The 12,670-nt window shown below is 38.8% G+C and overlaps 1 protein-coding gene across 1 annotated transcript; it reads right to left on the bottom strand.

The window, feature by feature from the left end:
- Positions 1-578: 578 nt before the first annotated feature.
- LOC134529931 (uncharacterized) lies at positions 579-12,368 on the bottom strand. The gene is made up of 2 exons (XM_063364484.1): positions 12,305-12,368; positions 579-2,614 (listed from the first exon to the last, which is right to left on the bottom strand). Exon 2 carries the CDS (start codon positions 1,867-1,869, stop codon positions 646-648), a length of 1,224 nt encoding a protein of 407 aa, XP_063220554.1. The 5' UTR covers positions 1,870-2,614; positions 12,305-12,368; the 3' UTR covers positions 579-645.
- Positions 12,369-12,670: the final 302 nt, after the last annotated feature.

Raw genomic sequence — 12,670 nt, 5'->3', positions numbered from 1 at the left:
TTTCAGATTAAAACCTTGTTTTATTATTGAATAAGTCAGCATTAGCCTTTGAGAAAAAAAATAATTTATGTCACCCAAAGGAGTAACATCCCCATTGGTAGCAGTTTTTTTTTTCCTTTATAAGGTAGATGTACCAAAGGTGGCCATAGTTAAGCTTTGATAATTTTTTAAAAATGTCTTGTGCAAGATAGAATATCGTCATTTTATGTTTTAAAACATTGAACACTATGAATTGAACAATTTTAGATTTAAATATTTTGTTTTAATTTTTTGGAAAATATTGCGTTTGGGCCACCTTTGAAACAGCGTGAACCTAAGGTGGCCCACCGATTGTACCTAAGGTGGCCCATATGCATAATTTTACAATTTTCAAAAAGATATGGAAAAAATGGCATGTTATTTTGAAATACACTAGTAAAACATACCTAATAAGTGTGAATAAACAATATAAGTGGTCAAAATCTATACAAAAATTGAAAAAATCACAGTACTAAATGAGAGGAAAATACATAAGAATAAGGCATTCCAACATGTAAGAAAAAACTTGCTGGTAAATTGACAACTTGTCCTCTGAATATTTATTAATAAGGTGTGTGTTAAGTTGAAGAAACATCCACAAAAGTCCTTGAAACATAGTTTAAAAAATTAATCAGAACCTTGGCAAAATGAGCACATGAAGTTTGGCACTTTGTGTTTGCTTGTTATGCCTTCACAGTCCTCATGAACATATCTCATGCATCGGTTACATAGGCGCATGTCACCGATTCTATTCACGTTACATAAATGACAATACCAACTGTCTTTGAATTGTTTTGTTGCCTGCAACCAACTGGTACCTGGACGAACTTCAAATGGCACTGATTCCTGTTTTTTTCTGTCCCACGTTATTTTTTTCCTATCTTGTTTTTTGGGGTGATTTCCTGCTGTAGACTTTTGAGGTTTCAGTTCTTTTCCTGCAATGTTTCGTTTAAACCTTGAGTCTTCTGTACTCCCGATTTGCGTTTTGGGTTGAAACAGACTTAACACAACCTTCTGAGCACGATAGTTGACAGCTTTTTTTCTTGGTTTTACGCTTTTATTCTTAGGAGCTTCAGGCTTATGGAGGATATCAGACAGTGTGGGCGATGTTGCACTTGGAATAACATCTGTTTCAGAATCAGTGATAACTAAATCATCTGAGGTTGTGTCATGAATAGAAAAAGCATTGCCAATTGAACTGTCACTATCTGAAAGTTCTTGTTTCTCCTTCCGGGGTTTCTTTGATGTTGGTTTTGATGAATTTTGTTTCAGCTCAAAATTTTCTGAATGCTTGCGGGCGACTTTATCCTGATTTGGGTCATCCGTTTGTTTCTGCAGTTCATGGGTGACTTCCACCATGTTATCTTCAGGTCTATGAGTAAGTTGGCTAGGCGCAAAAGCTTCATCTGGAATCACTGACGGGTCGAACGGGTAGATACCAGTTGCCTTAAAACCTGCGGAGACATTAGCTGGTGTCGCAGACTTGGCCCATCCTCGTGAAAAAAGCTTCCCAAATTGACTTCTTCTTATCCTCCGGTCAGCACTAGCTTGTTCAACATTTTTAGTTGAACTACATGCATGCTGTGTCCACAGCAACATGACTTCATTATCCCAATGAACTTCATAGGATTTGAAAAGATTTTTATCCATTGGTTGAAGTTCATGCGTTGTATTACTGGGCAAACAAAATAATGTAATGTCATAAGAATTTGCCGCATGCACAATATTTGGATCCAAATGTGAAGAGGCGCCATCAAAAATCAAAAGAGCGCGTCCAGGGGTTTTGTATTCTGCAAAGTGAGACAGCCACTTAACAAAGGTCTGTACGTTCATAGAACCTTTCGGGGTCATAAAAACTTTGCTACCATGTGGTAAGTCGTTACACCAATCTGGTCTCAAGCGATCACCTTTGTAGAGTATTACGGGGGGATAACATGTCCCAAAGCATTACCACGTGATACTATGGTAACATTTTCACCATGTTCTGGTGCAATGTTATGTACGCGTCTTGACCCTTTTCGAGCCAATACTACCTGAGATTTGTGTAAACAAAGTCTATTTCCCTTTTCGTCAATATTGTAAATGCATTGAGGCTTCTGCATTAAACCTAATTCGATCATGACATTCTTCAATTTTTCAAAGTGATCGTTAACTATGTATCTGTTTAGTTTCTGTGCCCTTGCTGGATTCAAATCTGAGATTTTCTTCTGGCGATGTCAGGGTGCCTGCTTAGGAACAACGTGAGCCATTTCCGACCAGCTGAGCACGCTAGTTTGTTGAAGGGATGTTCTATGTTGTTCAAGGAACAAAAATTGTACACTGCTCGCTTAAGCACTTTGGGTGTTAAAGGCATTCCAACATCTGCATGTCTATGAATTCTCGAACAAAGCTCTAGCTCTTGATCTACTGACAAAACTGTTGGCCTACCTGTATTCTTGTTAGGATTACCAGATGCTAGATGGTTCCCGAGGGTCCTTCTTGGTACACCAAAACATTCAGCTGCCCTTCTTACAGCCATTTTGTCTTTCAAAACAGCTTCCATAGCTTGAGTTAGCTGTTTTTGAGTCTATTTGCCTAATTTTTTGGACATATTGATCTAAAACATAAACATAAATGTAATACTTAATACTCATTTAAAGCCATCATAAATATTAAACAATATTATAACATTAAGTAAAAGTAAACATGGGCGTAATTCAGCAATTACAAGGAAAACTTGTTTCAGTGAGTGAAGATATTTGGGCGGCCCTAACAGCTAAGGTTTTAAGAGCCGATGAGGAGTGACATGGAGTGGCGCCGGAAACGAAGGGCGGGAGAAACGAGAGAAACAGACAACTTATGGCATCGTCCCAGCATGGTTCCCACATGCGACAATCTGTTGACCTCGGTGGGGATCGAACCCGAATCGCCTTGGTGGGAAACTATTATCTTGACCACTAAACCATTACAGCATACAACATTTGGTTAAAATTAATGTTATTCGTGTACACTCTCCAAGCTTTGTGTTGAATGCGGAACTTCAATATATTTATTGGCACATGTAATCTTAATAATATTAATAGTTAGCACCAGACATATTGTATTGTTTCCATATCTCTGCAATTTTTTGTGGGACTTGGGCCTGTTTTATCTCATATATCAGTGTTTTATATAATACTTTTAATGTTTAGTTGGTGGTTCTGAATGATTTTTATACCTACAAACAGTTACCACATAAGTAGTATATGAATGGGGCGCCGAGGACAGGCTTCCAGGCTGTGGTGCTGTGTGTCCTTTCCGCCATCTTGGATTGTGACGTCACGGCGGCCATCTTGGAGGAGTGTAACGGGACACAGCGTAACGGGACAAGTTTGACCTTGACCTTTGACCCTCAAAATTCGCCAAAAATGACCAAAATTGGGCAAAAATTGCCCAAAATTCCTCAAAAATCGCCAAAATTTCAATTTTTTTGAAAAAAATTTCCGCCAAAAAATCTCAAATAATTCCACAGTTCAAAAATTAGGATTTCGAAAATCCTCAAAAGTCGCGTTGCCCTAGAAAAAACGAAAACTCCTAAAAGCTGCTTAAAACTCCTAAGAGCTAGCCGCTTATAAGCCGCCGACCTTGAAAATAAGGATGTCATGGCAGCCATATTGGATGATGACGTCACCGTTGCAATTTCCGTTACGGCTGCCATCTTTAACTTTTTTATTTATTATCCGATTTTAATGAATTTTTTTTTTAAAAATATAAAAAAATTCAAATAATAAAATTTTTAATAAAAAATATTTAAAAAATATACTTTTACGACACGGAGTTTGGAGTCCTCGGTTCGAACCTGGTGAGGGCAAAAAAAAATTAAAAATGGCGACAGGCTCCTTCCTCAATGGTGGGTGCTAGCAGACTGACTCCCACCACTTTTTTCAAAGCATATATATCGTCATATAGTATGACGTCATGTCCGCCATCTTGTCTTCGATGCTGGAAGCCATCATAATTGTATCGTCGGCTAGAGTGTGCTGATGCCATGTTAGTTTAATTCTTACCCGCTAGAGTGCAGTAAACATTTATTACCGAGGTGCCCCCGCCATCTTGAAATTTGGCCGCCATCTTGAAAATCCGTAATTATTTAGCTACAAATTCGGGAAAAGTTCCAAAATTCATTAAAAAAAATCACTCATTAATTTACATATTGATTCGATCGATTCCCGTCCTCGGTTCGATACCCGATCGATGCAATAATGTTTAATTTTATGTAAAAAATAATAATTTCAATAAACCATGTTCAACATTCGTAAAGAGACTCTAAATCCTCTACTACCATCATCCTATCAGACGTCAAGACCACCATATTGGAAATTCGTAATTTTAATGCTAGAGAGGCGGGAAAAAGTTCCAAATTCATTAAATAAATTTGTAATATATATACTGATTGATTGGATCGACTAAGGTCCTTGGTTCGATCCCTGACCGATACAAAACAACTTTAATTTAAAAAAATACTAAAAAAGTGTTAGGTTTGAGAAAATAAAAACAACACAAGTCCTTTTAAAAAAATTTTTATTACATACATACTACACTACTACAGGTACAAAAAAACACTGACAAATTACTAAAGCCTTTTGGATTCCTCGATTCAAACAGTCTTCTTATTGTACGGACTAAGACTTTTACATGACTTTAAATGTCTATCCGATCCGTTCATCACCACAGCCAGAGACGGACTGAAGTTCATATCACTCATATAGTCTCATTAGCCGGTAAAACACATGAGTCAAATCAATAACCATGTTCATTATACGTCTCGGAGCATTTTTTTATAATGACGATGTAAGCTATCGAGACGTGAAATTAGTTTATTGCACTTATTGCACTGAAATTGTATTCTTTGAACATTATTAGAACAACCGCTTCTTTCATGTCTGCGAGCATTTGAGGTGATAGTAAATGACGCACCACAGTATTTGCACTGATGCGAAGTACGCTCTTCATTAATTGAAGTATTCAATGATGATGAAACTTCAGTTGATGGTGGAACAGCTCATATCGAAGTCTCCTCCAGTGTTGTCAGAGGCGTTGCCAACGGGATCTGCTCCAACATCGTCGACGCCGACGTCAAGGTTCCCGCAGTCGATGGTACAACCTCCATCGAGTTCGTCGTTAAAGTCGGTAAAGATGCCATCGAGTTCGCAAGAACAGGCAATTACGCGACTTATGCACCAGAAGAAAAAAACTAGGTGATCCGTACACCGTCGACGGCAGTAACAAACTAAGCGTCCTGCTGTCTAGGACTCGTTTATATACATTAACCGGTTTGAATAATACGCTAGTCAAATCAAGAAGAATTTACTAAAATACTAGAGTCAAAACAACATTTAAGAAAATAGAAGCACCGACAACGAAAAGGCAGCACATTTGGAAGCACCATCATCGAAAAGGTGGCACATTTGTCATTGGCTCCAATATTCATTGCCTCCAATATTCATTGGTTCCATCAGTCTATTGATTCTATCAGTCTAGTGACTCCAACAGTCATTGACACCAACAGCCTTTTTCTTCATCAGCTCCAATGATATTTGGCTAGAATGCTACGAGTCTAAGAGACTATGAGGCTACAATTCCACGAGTGTACAAGACTCCTCCAACTACCTTCAAGTGTATAAAGCTCCAAATGCTCCATCAGCTCCAACATGTAATGTACGCAATGTACGCGCAATACATACAATTTACACACAATAAATGTAAATGATTACACAGTACACACAGGAAACGGAATGTACACACAGTACACACACAGGAAACGGAACGTACACACAGTACACACAGGAAACGGAACGTACACACAGTACACACAGGAAACTAAACGTACACACAGTACACACAGGAAACTGAACGTACACACAGTACACACAGGAAACTGAACGTACACACAGTACACACAGGAAACGGAACGTACACACAGTACACACAGGAAACGGAACGTACACACAGTACACACAGGAGACTGAACGTACACACAGTACACACAGGAAACGGAACGTACACACAGTACACACAGGAAACGGAACGTACACACAGTACACACAGGAAACGGAACGTACACACAGTACACACAGGAAACGGAACGTACACACAGTACACACAGGAAACGGAACGTACACACAGTACACACAGGAAACGGAACGTACACACAGTACACACAGGAAACGGAACGTACACACAGTACACACAGGAAACGTAATGATCACACATACAGTAGCGGAAACACACACAGGCTTAGTTGGAAATCAGAATACAAGAAATAAAAACATTAAATTTTTACTTTCAATATTTTATTACTTCTCAACATTACACAAATACAAGTAAAACAAGCCATTATTGTATGTAGCCAGCATTCCTCAGTTCCTTGAGTATGAAGGATATTTCTTTGATGCACGAATAGTTTCCTGCACAAAGCGAACCATGTAGAAGTCTTAGCCGGTCAACCAATATGTTTGGATCTTTCCATGATGTGTAATCATTCTCTTCTACCACCATCTTCCTTGCACCTTTATAATAAATATTATGATCTCTGGTGTCTTCCGTTTTACCACCAACCTCAGGGTAACTTTCATGTTTGAGACGGTGATCATCACAAGCTTGATCAGATTTATTTAATATATCACGTCGTTTCCACCGTTTCGGTCTCAGGACATCGCCACATTCTTCGATCTTGACAGCTCTAGGTGCTTCATCACAGTCTATGCCTTTGTCAACAGCCTCAGAGTCACTGTAACAATCACTGTAGAAGACATCCTCTTCACCCAGATTACCGTATGAATTCGCTATCGATGATGTCGAAGTGTCTTCATCGTCTTCATGCTTCCTTTTTAGGAGTCCATCATTTTTACAAAGAATGGAGGATCTACTGAATATAGGCTTGAATGTATTCTCACTTTTCACGGTGTTGATACTTCCATTAGTTTCAGTCTTCCCGAAGCCATTAGCATCCTTCAATTTATGTTCTTCCTCACGATCGGGTGAGCTAATACCATCACGCTCAGGACAAGGAAAATTATTGTCATAATGCAGATCACTCTTCTTTAGCCTAGTGGATCCATCGGTGTCCTCTATGCCGTAAGTAGTCTTGACTTTACATGTTTTACCATGTCTTTTTAAGCTGTCAATTCGTGTTAACAACCTGCTACAACGATTACAGCTTAACATGTTGCGTAGTGGGTTTCTAGCACAATCATTCTTCTCATGACGTCTAGCATTCCTTCTCATGACAAAATCCTTGTCACAGTATCTACAGCGGCTTCCTTCCGATTCAGCTATAGATATCAAACCACGATCCATGATAGCTTCTGTGACTAATGTTAGATACAAACTGTCAGTTTTCTCCAATTGGAACCATTTCTTAAATAGAGTTTTTGAAATATTTCATCAGCGAGAGTTAAGTTATCTAATGCAAAGCAAATTGATGCAAGTAGTTCCGGCTGTCGTCAACAGATGGCGCCACGTGTTGCTTGCAGGTAAATAATATATATTTCATTAATGTAGGATGCGGAACGCTCACTATCGATCGCAAAGGGAGGTTGGCTTCGATAGTATCCAAGGAGAAAAAAGTTCGTCCTTCCTGCTAGTGCTTCTCAGATTTCTCACGGTCCGCCATCTTGGATTACGTCGTCACGACGGCCATCTTGGATGGGTGTGACCTTGACCTTTGAACGAAACCGCAGGAATGATCGCAAGCACACGGATTTACCATCAAAATATTGATAAGAATAATCAGGAGCACACGGAGAAAACCATCATAATATTGGCAAGAATAATCAGGAGCACACGGAGAAAACTGCCACAAGTTTTCTTTGATATCATTAAAAAAAAATTAAAAAAAAATAAAAAAACGAAAAAAAAAAATTCAAACAATCTGGCTTGTACTAGAACTCTATCTTTGCTCAACAATGAGAAGTTCACAAGCTGTAATCGTTGTAGCAGGTTGTTAACACGAATTGACAGCTTAAAAAGACATGGTAAAACATGTAAAGTCAAGACTACTTACGGCATAGAGGACACCGATGGATCCACTAGGCTAAAGAAGAGTGATCTGCATTATGACAATAATTTTCCTTGTCCTGAGCGTGATGGTATTAGCTCACCCGATCGTGAGGAAGAACATAAATTGAAGGATGCTAATGGCTTCGGGAAGACTGAAACTAATGGAAGTATCAACACCGTGAAAAGTGAGAATACATTCAAGCCTATATTCAGTAGATCCTCCATTCTTTGTAAAAATGATGGACTCCTAAAAAGGAAGCATGAAGACGATGAAGACACTTCGACATCATCGATAGCGAATTCATACGGTAATCTGGGTGAAGAGGATGTCTTCTACAGTGATTGTTACAGTGACTCTGAGGCTGTTGACAAAGGCATAGACTGTGATGAAGCACCTAGAGCTGTCAAGATCGAAGAATGTGGCGATGTCCTGAGACCGAAACGGTGGAAACGACGTGATATATTAAATAAATCTGATCAAGCTTGTGATGATCACCGTCTCAAACATGAAAGTTACCCTGAGGTTGGTGGTAAAACGGAAGACACCAGAGATCATAATATTTATTATAAAGGTGCAAGGAAGATGGTGGTAGAAGAGAATGATTACACATCATGGAAAGATCCAAACATATTGGTTGACCGGCTAAGACTTCTACATGGTTCGCTTTGTGCAGGAAACTATTCGTGCATCAAAGAAATATCCTTCATACTCAAGGAACTGAGGAATGCTGGCTACATACAATAATGGCTTGTTTTACTTGTATTTGTGTAATGTTGAGAAGTAATAAAATATTGAAAGTAAAAATTTAATGTTTTTATTTCTTGTATTCTGATTTCCAACTAAGCCTGTGTGTGTTTCCGCTACTGTATGTGTGATCATTACGTTTCCTGTGTGTACTGTGTGTACGTTCCGTTTCCTGTGTGTACTGTGTGTACGTTCCGTTTCCTGTGTGTACTGTGTGTACGTTCCGTTTCCTGTGTGTACTGTGTGTACGTTCCGTTTCCTGTGTGTACTGTGTGTACGTTCCGTTTCCTGTGTGTACTGTGTGTACGTTCCGTTTCCTGTGTGTACTGTGTGTACGTTCCGTTTCCTGTGTGTACTGTGTGTACGTTCAGTTTCCTGTGTGTACTGTGTGTACGTTCCGTTTCCTGTGTGTACTGTGTGTACGTTCCGTTTCCTGTGTGTACTGTGTGTACGTTCAGTTTCCTGTGTGTACTGTGTGTACGTTCAGTTTCCTGTGTGTACTGTGTGTACGTTTAGTTTCCTGTGTGTACTGTGTGTACGTTCCGTTTCCTGTGTGTACTGTGTGTACGTTCCGTTTCCTGTGTGTGTACTGTGTGTACATTCCGTTTCCTGTGTGTACTGTGTAATCATTTACATTTATTGTGTGTAAATTGTATGTATTGCGCGTACATTGCGTACATTACATGTTGGAGCTGATGGAGCATTTGGATCTTTATACACTTGAAGGTAGTTGGAGGAGTCTTGTACACTCGTGGAATTGTAGCCTCATAGTCTCTTAGACTCGTAGCATTCTAGCCAAATATCATTGGAGCTGATGAAGAAAAAGGCTGTTGGTGTCAATGACTGTTGGAGTCACTAGACTGATAGAATCAATAGACTGATGGAACCAATGAATATTGGAGGCAATGAATATTGGAGCCAATGACAAATGTGCCACCTTTTCGATGATGGTGCTTCCAAATGTGCTGCCTTTTCGTTGTCGGTGCTTCTATTTTCTTAAATGTTGTTTTGACTCTAGTATTTTAGTAAATTCTTCTTGATTTGACTAGCGTATTATTCAAACCGGTTAATGTATATAAACGAGTCCTAGACAGCAGGACGCTTAGTTTGTTACTGCCGTCGACGGTGTACGGATCACCTAGTTTTTTTCTTCTGGTGCATAAGTCGCGTAATTGCCTGTTCTTGCGAACTCGATGGCATCTTTACCGACTTTAACGACGAACTCGATGGAGGTTGTACCATCGACTGCGGGAACCTTGACGTCGGCGTCGACGATGTTGGAGCAGATCCCGTTGGCAACGCCTCTGACAACACTGGAGGAGACTTCGATATGAGCTGTTCCACCATCAACTGAAGTTTCATCATCATTGAATACTTCAATTAATGAAGAGCGTACTTCGCATCAGTGCAAATACTGTGGTGCGTCATTTACTATCACCTCAAATGCTCGCAGACATGAAAGAAGCGGTTGTTCTAATAATGTTCAAAGAATACAATTTCAGTGCAATAAGTGCAATAAACTAATTTCACGTCTCGATAGCTTACATCGTCATTATAAAAAAATGCTCCGAGACGTATAATGAACATGGTTATTGATTTGACTCATGTGTTGTACCGGCTAATGAGACTATATGAGTGATATGAACTTCAGTCCGTCTCTGGCTGTGGTGATGAACGGATCGGATAGACATTTAAAGTCATGTAAAAGTCTTAGTCCGTACAATAAGAAGACTGTTTGAATCGAGGAATCCAAAAGGCTTTAGTAATTTGTCAGTGTTTTTTTGTACCTGTAGTAGTGTAGTATGTATGTAATAAAAATTTTTTTAAAAGGACTTGTGTTGTTTTTATTTTCTCAAACCTAACACTTTTTTAGTATTTTTTTAAATTAAAGTTGTTTTGTATCGGTCAGGGATCGAACCAAGGACCTTAGTCGATCCAATCAATCAGTATATATATTACAAATTTATTTAATGAATTTGGAACTTTTTCCCGCCTCTCTAGCATTAAAATTACGAATTTCCAATATGGTGGTCTTGACGTCTGATAGGATGATGGTAGTAGAGGATTTAGAGTCTCTTTACGAATGTTGAACATGGTTTATTGAAATTATTATTTTTTACATAAAATTAAACATTATTGCATCGATCGGGTATCGAACCGAGGATGGGAATCGATCGAATCAATATGTAAATTAATGAGTGATTTTTTTAATGAATTTTGGAACTTTTCCCGAATTTGTAGCTAAATAATTACGGATTTTCAAGATGGCGGCCAAATTTCAAGATGGCGGGGGCACCTCGGTAATAAATGTTTACTGCACTCTAGCGGGTAAGAATTAAACTAACATGGCATCAGCACATTCTAGCCGACGATACAATTATGATGGCTTCCAGCATCGAAGACAAGATGGCGGACATGACGTCATACTATATGACGATATATATGCTTTGAAAAAAGTGGTGGGAGTCAGTCTGCTAGCACCCACCATTGAGGAAGGAGCCTGTCGCCATTTTTAATTTTTTTTTGCCCTCACCAGGTTCGAACCGAGGACTCCAAACTCCGTGTCGTAAAAGTATATTTTTTAAATATTTTTTATTAAAAATTTTATTATTTGAATTTTTTTATATTTTTTAAAAAAAATTTCATTAAAATCGGATAATAAATAAAAAAGTTAAAGATGGCGGCCGTAACGGAAATTGCAACGGTGACGTCATCATCCAATATGGCTGCCATGACATCCTTATTTTCAAGGTCGGCGGCTTATAAGCGGCTAGCTCTTAGGAGTTTTAAGCAGCTTTTAGGAGTTTTCGTTTTTTCTAGGGCAACGCGACTTTTGAGGATTTTCGAAATCCTAATTTTTGAACTGTGGAATTATTTGAGATTTTTTGGCGGAAATTTTTTTCAAAAAAATTGAAATTTTGGCGATTTTTGAGGAATTTTGGGCAATTTTTGCCCAATTTTGGTCATTTTTGGCGAATTTTGAGGGTCAAAGGTCAAGGTCAAACTTGTCCCGTTACGCTGTGTCCCGTTACACTCCTCCAAGATGGCCGCCGTGACGTCACAATCCAAGATGGCGGAAAGGACACACAGCACCACAGCCTGGAAGCCTGTCCTCGGCGCCCCATTCATATACTACTCACATATGAAGCAAAAGTAATATATATTTTATTTTTGTAAATTTAATTTATAATAAATGTTTATTCAAGAATCTTGAAAATATTTTAAAAAAATTACATGTTACTAAAAATTAATTTGCTAAAGCATAATGCATGTAACTTCATTAAATAACTTATTTGCATTGTTACAGGAATAATGATGTTCCCAAGGTGGCCCACTAGGTACTCAAGGTGGCCCGCGGGCCACTTTAGGAACCTAGCAGAAAACCACACTTTGTCACACAATTTTCACTCTTACGAAAATTATTTACAAAATTTCTAAACATACTCTATACTGTCAAAAGACCACGTGTCAGACTTTCCGAAAATACATAGGTATATTTATATGCTTTGAATGTTTACTTACTTTTTTTGCTTTCTTCTATGCGATCATAAATAATAACATACTGCCTTCGCACTTCACGTCTAAACTAATGGCGTCGTAGCTCGGCTGAATCTAGTCTCGCGCGTTTCGTTTCTTGAAGTCTACGCTAGATCGGGACACCGTACAAGAAGCCAGAGACATCTAGCGGTTCTTCTTACAATTACTATAAAAATCTCACTGAGGGCCACCTTGGGGACACGGGCCACCATTGGAACACCTACCTTAGCCATACCAAAGGGGTGCGCAGGTACACTTGTAGAAATAACAGTAGGTATATTATAGGGACACCTGTATTTCGCGAATACATTTCGTGTCAAGTTATTTCACAAAATACTGTAGCTTTTCTCC

The sequence above is a fragment of the Bacillus rossius genome, chromosome 2, assembly GCF_032445375.1.
Source record: "Bacillus rossius redtenbacheri isolate Brsri chromosome 2, Brsri_v3, whole genome shotgun sequence".
Taxonomy (NCBI): Eukaryota; Metazoa; Arthropoda; class Insecta; order Phasmatodea; family Bacillidae; genus Bacillus; species Bacillus rossius.
Note: the sequence above shows the minus strand (reverse complement) of the source record. Positions and strands in the feature narration are given on the sequence as shown.